The sequence below is a fragment of the Heptranchias perlo genome, chromosome 33, assembly GCF_035084215.1.
Source record: "Heptranchias perlo isolate sHepPer1 chromosome 33, sHepPer1.hap1, whole genome shotgun sequence".
Lineage (NCBI taxonomy): Eukaryota > Metazoa > Chordata > Chondrichthyes > Hexanchiformes > Hexanchidae > Heptranchias > Heptranchias perlo.
Genome location: NC_090357.1, coordinates 17,281,052 through 17,295,327, shown reverse-complemented (window position 1 = coordinate 17,295,327; position 14,276 = coordinate 17,281,052). Strand labels below are relative to the sequence as shown.

Below are 14,276 nucleotides of genomic sequence, written 5' to 3'. Positions count from 1 at the left end.
AACTTAATTCGCAGGAGCTATGATGAGCGTTGTCTCGCCTCTCGGAATGATTTCTGGACCAATGCGGTCACAAAAATGTTTTTGGAAAACCTTTATTTGGGAAGGAGGAAAAGTCAGAGGAGGCATGCGCATTCCATCACCATGATGTCATACATAAGTGACAGCACCGTGTGGTGGGCTTTGTAAACAAATGAAAAAGATTTGCCCAACACCGAAATATATTTGCATACTTCGACACTGGTCTAGTTTGGAGCCACAAGAGAGGGCAGGGGTCCTGGAGACAGGCGCAACAATTATATATTTGCAAAAATGCAACACAGATACTTCTGTTCATGACAACGATCCTTTAAACATACATTATAAAGAGTTCAGTCTCAGGTACTAATTAATCCCATTGAAGTTACTATAACAATAATTTTGATAACATCTGGTTAGTTCTAATCCTTAACCCTGCCTTTGAAACCCTAGATGCAAACTATAGAGTAGGAACATTAGGGGACATTGTAGTTTGGCATAAAATTATAGCAATCAGCTTTAAAAAGCCAGCCTCTATTTTGCTGATACTGTTTAAAATGATAGGTGGTCGTTCAACATATTCCACCATTTGTTGTAGCACGGTTAAAAAAAGTTGACATTGTTAAATTGAATTTGCACAGAAATGTCACGTGGTAAATCCATAGACTATTGTTAGGGCATGTGATATGTTGTGCTCAGAAACTGGCATTTTAACTACTTCTAGCGTTTTTATGCCAAATTACAGTACTTGAATATCGGATTTCTTTACAAGCAAATAGTGCAGAAACACAGAATCTGTTCCTGGATGTCGTGCCACTTGAGACTTGAGTTTAAGAAACTAGTCATGCAATCTGAATATTCTCTCCAGCTTTTAATTGTCCTTTTCCATTACTGTAAGATCAAGTGTATTGAATGTATATTTTTATATCAAGGGAGTAAGTATTCAGTGTAATTTAACACTAGCATCATTTACATAACATGCACAGGAAGAGAGATGCAACTATGGTGTTAAAAACTATATTCTGTAACATTGTAATGCTGAAAATAATGAAGCATAACTATTGGTTAATGTAATCAATAATGCATTGCTCAAGACACTAATAAAATTCTTTTAAGCATACACTGTATTCTATTTACTTGCATGCAAGCAAGAAAGCAAAGTTAGTAAACAATGCAATGTGATGAGGTCATCATTTCAGCATGCACCATTAATGCCCCTAATTTAAATTCACTTTCTGAACTCATTACTAAAAAAACTTCTTTGTTGAGAGGCAGCAGCATTTGCTGCTGACAATGGTAAATATTAATAATTAACAGCTATCTCAGCTGCTGGATGATGGGGAGCTCTAAAACATGGAGCTACTATTGGAAATGGTGTGAACATTCTAGACTGTTCCAGAGAATACAAAAAATAATAAGTGACAAAGCTGGTCCTTAAACAATAGCCAAACTTCCTGCTCGCATGAGATGGTCCGTGGTTGTGAACGAAATTAAAACAATCCCTTCAATTGAAGCCGGATACAGAGATGTATTAATGGACCACATGAATGTTGCACTGCTGCTAGTTTCAGTGCAACTGCAGCCCAACCTGAAAGACTGAGGCAACAACAAAAATGGGAGATGTAGCAATCAGAGTCAACCTGTTACACCAACAATTCAGTTGAGGCATTTATGCCCACTACTGTAATGGTCACCACAGGACCAATACATTCTCCTGCAGGGTGCTACTGCTGGACTTGGTACTGCAACAAGAATGGAAAAATCTCTCTCAATCCCAGAAGTTTTAAAAAAAAATACGTGGCCCTCCTTGTGATATCAAGAGGCTAATAAGCCTAAGGCGGTCAACAGGAACCTGCCTCTTGAAAAGTTTCAGACTCAACACGTGCTCAAAATTTTTTCGCCCAAATTGATTCAAAAGATCTTGCGCTGCACACTAGCAGAAAAAGAAACTTCAATCTGAGTTTGGTCTTTTAATGACCTGCCATTACAATGTATTAGATCTAAATTATTCACTCATGCAGCATGTTCAATTTATATTGATGCTTATTAATTTGTGAGCGCATGCAATTATGAGAAAATTAGAAATGACTAAAATCACTTACAGCGGTCAAATGGGATCATTTGTGCTCTGATGGACGACTAACACAAAGAAAACATAGATATTAAACAGGAAGACTTACGTTGTACCAGCTCTGGCTTTTCTGTAAAAGAACAAAGCAAAAAAAAAACTGTAAATATCAAAAGTGGAGAACAAAGTGTTCAAGGAAAAGGCAGGACAGGAAAAACTTACACATTGTCCCCTATTTGGTAGAGTCTTACAGGGCAATTTTAACCCAACCCATTGGTAAACTGACGGGAACGGGTGCAGCACTGATTTTACACCCCGCCTGATTTTACTCTCCCCTGAAGTCACTGGAGAGTAATATTGCGTGGAGTATAAAATCGTATTTCACTTGATCCCATCGGTTTCCAGCCTGGCAAGTTAGGTTAAAATCACCCCCTTAGTGTCAAAACAAAAGAGGCCCATTAACCCTTCAATATGTGCCAGAAACATGGAAAATATTAGTCCAGGCATTAGGGTGAGTTCCACCAAGTATAAATCTATAGCTTGGTACAAATCAACAAGTTATGACTTTTATCAAAGGAAATTCATTAGATCTGACATTTCTAAACTCACACAGGTTTGTGGTGGTTGAATGGTTAAGTTCCAATGACGTTCTTTTCCCCACCAGGATTGCTGACACTGCTTACACCTTATCACAAGATATTATTTGTTTAAAGAAAGCAGGTGCTTGCTGATCAAGCTTTTATTAATGAACATTTTGACTCAAAAAGACAAAGGAACAAATGGCCTTGTCAATAACACTTGTGCTGTGATCATGGATCTCACAGTGAAAAAAAATTGCATAGTAGTGTATTTCAACAGCAAGAGCTTTAGTATTTACAATAAAGAAAGGCTTGTTCATATGACGCAGATGTCACTTTTTCCATTTCAGCTATTAAAGTGGAAAGAACTGAGACTTCAATCTAACCTTATAGTGGAGTAAAAGGTGGTCCATAATCCACAAAGAAAAGCAGCTGGAAAGATGGATTTATTTTGTACACAAAAGAGTAGCATCTAATTTAAAATACTTACGAGAACACACAAATGTTCCTTACACTTAAAATAAACAAGTTATTTCCACTACTCTTCGTTTTACATTGTGCTTACATGTGTTTAAAACATTTAAAAAGTATTTATCCCTGAAATTATTATTGCTAAGACTACCGTAACACACCAAGTAGCACATGAAGCAGTGTACATCAAATGTGTGGCAGCTTGAAGAGAAGGCATGGTAGCTTTAGGTAGGGGTGGAGTGGTATTGGAGTGAAGCACCAGTGGCCTGTCTGAGAGGATGAGCAAGTGTGATGAGAACAGCAACAATGCTGGAAATGGATCCAGAAGTTTGGAAGAGGCAATATAGCATTGGGATCACAATTGTGTAGTGACCGCCTTGGAGAAGGTCACAAATGGGGGTTGGATCAATTTTATCTTGTAGAGCAACCGGGCTGTCTTGGTAAGAGAATGAACCAGACAAGTTAGCGTTGCCTTGGTGCGGGAGGGGATGGCCGGCTAAGGAGATTCACTTTCTGGTTCTGTGCATGGTGGTCATGGCAAGACACTAGCTGGATGGGTGAAGATATCTCTCAGAAAAGATAAGTAACACCACTATGCAGGACACTAGGTTGGGTAAGGGCCGCATTTACTGGGCGAGTGGAACACTACAAAAAGGATATTGAAGCACTGGAGAAAGTTCAGAAATGATTTACAAGAATGTTACCAGAATTGAAAAGATGCAACTCTCAGGAACGACTGTCTCTGGAAGACTAAGAGGAGACCTGATAGACGTCTTCAAATTGTAATGGGGTTCATTAGCGTGGATGTGGAAAAACTGTTTCCACTTGTTGGTGCGTCCAGTACAAGAGAGCATAATTATAAGATAGCCATTTCTTTACAGATGGTGAGAAAATGGAACTTGCTGCTATATGGAGTGGTTAATGCAGATAGCATTGACACATTTAACTAACGTGAGGCTCGATGCATACATGAGGGAGAAGGGAATAGAGGGATATGGGGGCATCGTGGGACGAGGTAATTAGAGTGGGATGAGGTTTGTGTGGAGTATAAACACACAGACAAAGACCAGTCAACCCCCGAATAGCCTGCTTCTGTGGTGTAGGTACTATGTAATAATATAGTGAGAGATAGAAACAGTAGATGGAGAATCATTTGCACATTTTTGCCAGATTAAACGCAGCTGGACTGGATTGCTGTACTGAGTTTTAAATTGTTTTAGATTGTTCATCACCTTTAATTGAATTCATTACTACGCTGTTTTATGCATTCTGCATGAGTAGGGTCAATGATATGATTTAAATAAATGTTAGAGGCTGGAAAGTTTTTTTAAAAATAGGAGCACTAATGCGGACATAGTATCAAAGCCCCTTCACCGGTGCAGAATCAGAACATTTGCCGAGGGTTGGAAATCTTACATGGTTCTTGGAATCAAAGGACACCAACTACAATGATAGTCCACATTTCACACATTTATATTTATACAAAAGTTTTGAGTGTCCAGATTACTCCAGACATCGTACGTCAAAGTGTCAAAAGTACAGAAAAAAGAAAGGCATGCTGTTTTTTCTTTCAGGAGTCAGAAATTTATAAACACCTGCAGTCCGTAAATTCCTCTAAGACCTATTTAGACCATTTCCCCACAGGTAGTACTTGAGCACTGGCCTTAAAGGGACAGGCCAAGGAATCAGCTAAACATTACAACCATGCTGCAGACCCCAGACTACCTATGGGCAATGTAATGGGAGACAAGCTAGTAAATATTAAGCTGTTTTGACATGTTATATAATACGCTTGAACAGTCTTGTTTTTAAAAAAAAATCACAAAAATATGCATTGTTGTAATAAGACTGTATTGGTACGCATGAAAAAAGGTACAATGCATTGTCCTTTCAAACTTGACGTGGAACCTCAGTGATGAGTACTAACATTAACTGGCAGTGACCTAAGAGGAAAAGTTAGAATAACTCAGACATTTCAGATGTGAAACGAGGTGAATGAGAGGGTACCTTATAGAACTTTATAACAACCTAGGTAGAATTTGGCAAAGGTAAAGTCTGGAACACTATTTTAAGCAGAACCGGGACTGCAGCACGAGTAGGCGGCTAATAACTGAAAAACTGATGCTAGGAAGAGTAAATGAGTTTCTGGATAGGGTCCAGAAGGTAAAAACTGTGAATCATTCAAGAGACGGTGAAATGCTATGATGGGTGGAATCTCTGGTTTCAATGGTAAGCTGAGCCAGATGGGCCAAATGGCTTCCCTCATCCACTTTTATTTCAAAAAGGTTTAACATATTTAGAGGAAAGGTGAACAGACAAATCAAATATAACTATTTTACACATGAGACGGTGAATGCTGAGAATGGACTGCCCCGGGAGGCAGCCGAAGCTGATAACATCAGTAATTTTAAGAGGGAGTTGGTCAAGCTTTTGGCAAAAAAAAATTGAAACTAGAATATTGCAATTTGCTGCTGTTGTTATGTAGGCGGTGAACAGCATATTCTGTTTGTGAATTCTGGATGGACCTAAATGGACTTTTTGGGTCCTGTAATTCCCTAAACTCCATGTAATGCTTTGAATTTTTAAAGAGAGGTACCAGTGGCAAGATGCCCTCTTTAAATAGGTAACTAAGAAAATTCACTACTGTTCAAATTTTGCATCCTAGAAAATAATTCCAAATTTTCACAAAATGTTTACACTTGTATCACTGTTATGTATCCTTGGCCCAGACACATTCAGATAGTCTCCCCCAATGTTAACACCAATCCACTAATGTGTTTTCTATGAAAAACATTTATTTGCCTTTCTTGATGCTGATTTTGTTAGATTCAGCCCTGTAGTGCGCTGCTTTTATTAGAGTGATAGAAGGTGGAGACTTATTAATATTAATATGCTCAAGGGACAGTCTAACCTCCTAAAAGCCATTGCCGTTTGTCTTTAAAGTTACGGTACTGGCAACTTGTTTGAATTAAATTAATTATCAAATATAACTGAAATTGCAAGGACACTTCCTGGACATACAAGTGCCCTCACAGACCCAGGGTGTCATGCAGTGAGATCTCAGATGAATCTGAATGCGACCTATGTTTTCATTTTAAGATTATTTTTTAAACGGAATGCTTGATCTGTCACACCAGCATAGAGTCATAGAATTTTACAGCCAATTTCCCCTTGCGCCTGCATTGATTCTCTGAAAGTGCTGTCCCATTTCCCTGTCCCTTCCACAAATGCTTTTAAATGTCCCTTCTTCAAATATTTATCCACTTTCCTTTTAAAAGCTTTTACACAATAAGCAGTACATTGACATCATAATGGATAGGCTGGAATGAGAGCAAAACAGTTAGAGGTCATCACTTCAAAGTCAATTTAGCAAATTATATATATTCTAAATATAGAGGACTTCCTGGGCCAGCACTCAGTGAAATGGGCTATACTTCATACGAAAAAAAATTAGCTGAAGTGCAGCAACTTGCTGTTTTCTGTAGCTAAATTGGAATGAATGTTTTTAAAAAGCATAACAAATAGATTAAATCAACTGGTGTACTAAGATTCAGCCCTTTACACTGGAGGACACTAGTGACTATTAATTTGTGAGGGGTAATCTTCTCTGGCCCTTTTTAGACAAAAGACATCAAATTAGAATCCAAAGTTCCACTTTATATGATAACGACTTAATTATAACTGAAATATTTGTAATTGTTTACAATATTATGCAGGAATTTTAATTGTCTTCTGTGTGCGGATGCCTACAGGCAGAGTGCTCCATGCCCTGGTGTGACTAAATTAATGGTGGAGAGTAAATGATTGTGGCATCATTACTATCAATTTACTAAGAATTGATCAGCGATCATTACTGGGAAGTTCCGTGTCCAAAAATGTTTTATTTTGAGCAATTAATATGACATAGATGATCTTGAGTTATTATGCTACACAATAGATAGACTGAAGTGAGAGGAAATTCAATAGGAAAACATAAAAAGCTTTTTATTAAAAGAAACAGGAGCTATTGTCAGTGCACAATGGAGTTTTCAGGCAGGTGCTTCCTCTGCACTTTCCTCTCTTGTTCTTCCTTAGCTTCAAATATTCTATTTTACACACTCTCTCCTCCACCCCCTACCCCAGTGTGTTGAAGTCAAGACCCACTGCAATATCTTGCACTCAAACTCATCCTTATCCAGAATCTCATAGTTGAGGATCATTACCACCAGCCCACCACCGCCCCCCCCCCCCCCCCCCACCAACTGTCTTCTTTCCTAGTTATAATCTTCAGACTTTTAAAACTCCAGCTTGGCATTGGCCAACCATAACTTCTTTATATATTTTATCTGCTCTGCTTCTCTTTTCTACCTTAGAAGTATTCTGCACTACGGATCATAGCCCTTCAGCTAGGTTTCTCAATTTTAAAAAAGCTCTCAGAACAGCTAAGAATCGCTGAGTCCACCAGTGTGATCACCTGAGAGTTTTTATTATCTGTATCACACAGTCATGTGAAATTACCTTGATCTCATTGTGTCAGGTTATGGTGACCATGCACTTTTCTCTTTTAATCTAACAAACCACTTTCTGATGCACTTTGTCGGAGAATATTCTTCCTTGAAAAACAATTATATCCCAAATAAGCCATAATGTAGACCATACTGTTAATTCAAACTGAATTATTGTACCCGTATCAAATAATTTGTACCGCTAAATATGTTTGAAGGATGTTGAGATCATTTGTGATAGCGGGGGAGAATTCAGTCAATAAATTTCAGTCTTGAAGGGATAGGTTACAGAAGTAATAATGTTGCAAGCTGTGAGGAATTGTGTCTGGATGACAGGTTAAAATTGATGTCAAGTCAGCAATGTAACTCTGCCAAATATGGCCTCAAAAGAACAAAAACCTATGCACCCTTTAATTAATAGAATCTGTATTATTTTGTTTTATAAACTATTCAATGTCACCAAGTGAGCAGTATTGTGCAGCTATTTAAACACCTAATTAAAGGTATTTTAATTGAAAAGGTACTTTTTGTTTTTCAGTGCTAATTCAAATTGTTGAACTTAAAAAGTTGTTGCTGTCTGTTGAGGCACTACTTTATCATACTTACAAAAACAACATGTGCATATATTTTAAAAGAGTATTTTCCTCTTATCTGTTTATTTCGATTAGAAAATCTACAGCTGCAAAATGGCTGAAATCCCCTCGCTTAACAATTTGACATCACGAAGCTGGTACTTTGTATTACATTGTTTGTAAACCAATAACTATCCACCAATCTGCTTCCTATCACCACCACCATCAAGCATGGATTGTTAAAGAACAAGCCAGAAAGTGCTTGGGGAAGTTGAAAGAATTGTGGAATTACTACTAATTTGTGTAATTATAAAGCAAGCATGTTAAATTTGAATATAAATCCTTAGCAGAATGTAAATAAATTCAAACTCCTACCCTGATTGTAGCTTTTTGTGAGAAATAGATTTTATTAACATAGTAAGAAGCTAGTCTGTTACGAAATAGAGTACATGCAATTTAAATATTTTAGTTAATTAGGATGAGATATCATTCAGAGGGCCACTTTCTTCCAAGACGAGAATTTTGCTTTGAATGATCTCTCAGCTTAACTAATTTATTCTATTCCTTGGACTAAACAGCCCTATATGTCAGGGCAGATTTCAACACAAAAATAATGCTGTACATGTATTTGTAAAAGGAATGCAGTGTTCAGTGAGAGGAAATCTTATTAAGTTGACAACAAACAATTGCTTGGAACATGTTGTAAGGCTATAACACACGCTCTAGGAGTTTGATCATAAAGTACAAGACCGAATCCTGAGAGGTTAATAGGATCAACCAATCAACCCCAATTCTTCCCTTCCCACATTGTATCATGGCATTGAACAAGTTCCAAACTGATTTTCTTTTTTAGTGGTTCACCCTTTTGAAGTTTCCAATTGAAGTATTACTGCATTTCAGGGAGATGTTTTTAATGCTGTGATGTTATAACAGGGTCAGATGATAGGTTTTACAGAGAAATATTACCTACCTCCTGTCATATAACACTTCATACTCATCAGTCTAATTGTGTATTATGGGGTTATCACAAAATGAGCAATTGTCTTGTGGATTACAATACATAAGAACATAAGAAATAGCAGGAGTAGGCCATTTGGCCCCACGAATCTGCTCCGCCATACACTCAGATCATGGCTGATCTTAAACCTGCCTGATCCCCATATCCCTTGATTCCCCTAAAGTCCAAAAATCTATCTATCTCAGCCTTGAATATACTCAATGACTCAACAACAACAGCCCTCTGGGATAGAGAATTCAAAAGATTCACAACCCTCTGAGTGAAGAAATTCCTCTTCATCTCAGTCTTAGATGGCCGACCCCTTATCCTGTGACTATGGCCTCTAGTTCTAGACTCTCCAGCCAGGGGAAACAACCTCTCAGCATCTACCCTGTTAAGCCCTCTCTGAATCTTTTATGTTTCAATGAGATCACCTCTCATTCTTCTAAACTCCAGAGAGTAAAGGCCCATTCTACTCAACCTCTTCTCATAGGAAAACACTCTCATCTCAGGAATTAATCTTGTGAACCTTCGTTGCACTGCCTCTAAGGCAAGTATATCCTTCCTTAGATAAGGAGACCAAAACTGTACACAGTACTCCAGGTCAGGTCTCACCAAAGCCGTACACAATTGTAGTAAGACTTCCTTACCCTTCTACTCCAACTCCCTTGCAATAAAGGCCAACATGCCATTTGCTTTCCTAATTGCCCACTGTGCCTGCATGCTAACTTTTTGTGTTTCTTGTGCCAGGGCACCCAAGTCTCTCTGGACACCAACATTTAATAGTTTCTTGCCATTTAAAGAATATTCTGTTTTTTTATTCTTCCTACCATAGTGAATAACCTCACATTTCCTCACATTATACTCCATCTGCCACCTTCTTGCCCACTCACTTAATCTGTCTATATCCTTTGTGTCCTCCTCGCAGCTTACTTTCCCACCTAGCTTTGTATCGTCAGCAAACTTGGATACATTACACTCTGTCCCTTCATCCAAATCATTAATATAGATTGTAAATAGCTGAGGCCCAAGCACTGATCCTTATGGCACCCCACTAGTTATAGCCTGGCAACTGAGAATGACCCGTTTATTCCTACTCTCTGTTTTCTGTCCATTAACCAATCATCTATCCATGCTAATATTTTACCCCCAACCCCATGAGCCCTTACCTTGTGTAACAACCTTTTATGTGGCACCTTATCAAATGCCTTTTGAAAATCCAAATGTACTACATCCACTGGTTTCCCTTTATCTACCCTGCTAGTTACATCCTCAAAAAACTCGAATAAATTTGTCAAACACTATTTCCCTTTCATAAAACCACGCTGACTCTGCCTAATCATATTATGATTTTCTAAATCCCCTGTTACTGCTTCCTTAATAATGGATTCCAGCATTTTCCTGACGAGTGATGTCAGGCTAACTGGTCTGTAGTTCCCTGTTTTCTCTCTCCCTTCTTTCTTAAATAGCAGGGTTACATTAACTACCTTCCAATCCGTTGGAACCATTCTAGAATCTAGGGAATTTTGGAAGATCAAAACCAATGCATTCACTATCTCTGCCGCCACCTCTTTTAGAACCTTCGGATGTTGGCCATCAGGTCCAGGTGATTTATTGGCTTTTAGTCCCATTAGTTTCTCAAGTACTTTTTCTCCGCTGATAATTACTTTAAGTTCCTCACTCTCATTAGCCCCTTGGTTCCCCATTATTTCTGGTATGCTTTTTGTGTCTTCTACTGTGAAGACAGATACAAAATATTTGTTTAACGTATCTGCGATTTCCTGATTCCCCATTATAATTTCTCCTGTCTCAGCCTCTAGGGGAACAACGTTTACTTTTGCTACTCTCTTCCTTTTTATATACGGGTTGTAAGAAACTCTTACAACCCGTTTTCATATTTCTTGCTAGTTTACTTTCATATTCTATTTTCTCCCTTGTCATCATTTTTTTGGTCATCCTTTGCTGGTTTCTAAAACTCTCCCAATCCTCAGGCTTACTACTCTTCTTGGCAGCATTATAGGCCTCTTCTTTTAATCTAATCCTAACCTTAACTTCTTTAGTTAGCCACGGGTGGATCACTTTTGCTGTGGAGTTTTTATTTCTCGATAGCTAAACAATCTCAGAATATATACACATTCACTTATTACACACACACACACACACACACACACACACACACAATTTTTGAGTAGAGTATTTTAATCTCTAACCCTATTTCAACATCATTAAATGTATTGGCTCAAAATGGCCACAAGATGGCGGCTTATATTCGTAGAGGCAGCGAATCTTGGCTCTTTTTCTACTATAAATAATTACGATGATACTTTTTTATTAACACATATTTTCATTTTCAAGTGTGCTCCAGCACAACAATTCTATTATATAGCTTTGATTTTTTAAATTACTATCTGAACTGTGTGTTTCTCACAATATCTATCCATAATATATTACAAATCCAGCGTAATAGGTGAGGTTCTTGCAAGTGTCACACTTACTTCCGGTAACACATTCCCCACCCCACACTTTCAATTGATTATGAACATATTCTACAATGAAATTAGACTAAAGTATACATAAAAAGACAAATAAAACGAGTTCATAATGGTTGATTATTATCTACAGCTCTGCTGCTAATTTAACAGAATCAACACTCAAAGTACACTTAGAGAGAGAGTGAGCCAGATTTTGCTGGAGCGGGGCATCTCGTGGTGTGCCTCGTTGTTAGATATGATCATGCACGTTTAGGTTTTAAATACTTATGTCTACAAAGTTGCTGGAAGTGCGAGCTGATAATGGTGCAGCGAGGGAAACAGAGAATCTGGGACCTTGGTGAACAACGGGACAAACAGCGTATCTCCTTAACCAATAAGGTTTAAGGATTGAGAAAGTAACAGAGGAAGGACTGAGAAGGAGGGTGAATTAGAGTGGGTGAATTCATTGTTAAATCAGGTATGGAAAGAGAAATAAAGAGAGGGAAAGAAAGATTGGATTAAGAGAGAGAGAGAAAAAAAGAGGCAGAAAGGAAAAGTAAAAAAAAAATTCAAAATTTGACATTTTTGAAATCTCCTAAAACAATTTGCAACCTGAAGGAATGAGACTCCACACTAATAATTGTTCACTTTCTGGGCAAGAAAGGTTGATTGGCAGTCATTAACAATTATCACGTTGTTTAAAGGGTACTTACACTGTTAATTACTAGACTTGACTATCTGTGGCAAGTTTAATAGGCAATTAATAGGCAAATCACAGCGAGGTTAAGGGCAGGAAGTCATTTTCGCAAAGCTAACGGCCGAGCAGCACAAATTGGCCAGCAACTTGTGGCGATTCACATTTCACGGGGTATCTCTTCCTCGCTACAAGTTGCTGGCCAATTTGCAGATCAATAATGGCATGCATCGTTCAGGCACTGTTTATTTTTTCAGTAAAATCTGGCCCAATATCTCTATAACCTCCACCAAGCGGCAATATATGAAAACTACTTGTACAACACCAGTAAAGTTACTGTACAATATTGAAACCAATGATTATTGATTACACAGGTTGTGCCATTAAGCACTCTCCATAGAACTAGCAGCCCTGCTTTTCGAACTGTCTGACTCAGCTCAATTGTGGAACAATGAATGGGAAAAAATAAGCATTAACCAAAAACAAGCAACCAGCTCCCTAGCCTCCATTTCTATCATTCAATGTGCATTAGAGCAACCCAGAGTAACTTTCATGCTAAATTTCCCTCCCTCCTTCCTTCCTGTAGAAAGTTCCTGCTTTTTGTTTTGAATATCACTCTGTTGTTTAGTGTACATCATTCAACTGACGTTCTTTTGGATTTAGAAAAGAAAACTAAAACAATCATTTTTGACTTGGTATTTGTGAAGATGTGATTCAAATGAGGTTAATAAAGCTACTGTCAAAAGAACAATGGAGACCTTGGCTAAGTCACAACTTAACTTTCTGGCTAAATGCAGATTTCTTCCAAACTGAAGAATGCACCCATCTCACAAATCATATGAACAACAATCTGCATTTATATAGGGCCTTAAAGGTAAAGAAAAGTATTAGGGCAAGGAGGGTTCAGATTTAAGAAAGTTTTTAAAGGTGGGCAGATAAGTAGCGAGGCAGAGGAGTTTAGGGAGGGAGAACCAGAGAGTAGGGTGGGGTGGCTGAAGGCTTTGCCACCAATGATGGATGGTCTCAAACTCCATGACAAATCACCTCCTCAAATTCTTTTCAACCGCTCCCTCCATTCTCATCTTCAACATCAAGAGCTCTGCACTTGGTGTTGGAGGTAAGAGTGGAGGTGTGGGCAAAAGCAGTTTGAACAGACAGCTCACTATTGGGGTCGTCCTTGATAATCGTGGAGTAACAGGAGGGTTTGGCTGAGGAGATATATACGGTAGAGCTTAATACTGTTGAGATGGGGGCTGCACCAAAGGGGTGGCAAGAGTGGGAGATTATGAGTGATTTGATGTGAACAAGAGTGTCAAAAGCAGAGGCATGGGATTCAATCAGCAGATTAACAGTGGCAGAGATATAGTGACATGGAAGTGAGACATGGAGGGCCAGAGAAGAGGGAGTTGAGAATCTGAGAGTGAATTTGTTAGGGAGCTGGGTAGAGAGTTCTTTCCAACATATTTCAGTCAATCTGATCAAACTCAGATTGCCCCCATAAGATTTGTACTTATCATTCAGAATGGCATCACTGTATGATTGTATATCTTCACATAAAGTTGTCAGTTCTCTACCGTAGTAGTAATAATATCACACACTTACATTAAAGTGCATAATACAAGCTGACTCCTGTACTTAATAAAGGGCACAATATAAGCTTCCGTTTAAAATAGCTCAGGAATCCAATGCATGCTGTTTATTCTGTCACTTTTCTTGGTTATGTGGTCCCAGCTCACACCCTTGCTGACTTCTTTTCTGTCTGATTCACCTAGGTTTTTTTTTATTCGTTCATGGGATGTGGGCGTCACTGGCAAGGCCAGCATTTATTGCCCATCTCTAATTGCCCTTGAGAAGGTGGTGGTGAGCCGCCTCCTTGAACCGCTGCAGTCCGTGTGGTGAAGGTTCTCCCACAGTGCTGTTAGATAG

At 38.5% G+C, this 14,276-nt stretch overlaps 1 protein-coding gene across 5 annotated transcripts in view; it reads right to left on the bottom strand.

The window, feature by feature from the left end:
• The window catches only part of LOC137301505 (protein Aster-B-like), a 558,548-nt gene that overhangs the window by 81,368 nt on the left and 462,904 nt on the right, over positions 1-14,276 (bottom strand). For all 5 annotated transcript variants that reach the window (XM_067971031.1, XM_067971029.1, XM_067971032.1 and 2 more), the window contains one exon: positions 2,196-2,216. In XM_067971031.1, coding sequence (XP_067827132.1) covers positions 2,196-2,216 — 21 coding nt within the window. The remainder of the gene's footprint in view (positions 1-2,195; positions 2,217-14,276) is intronic.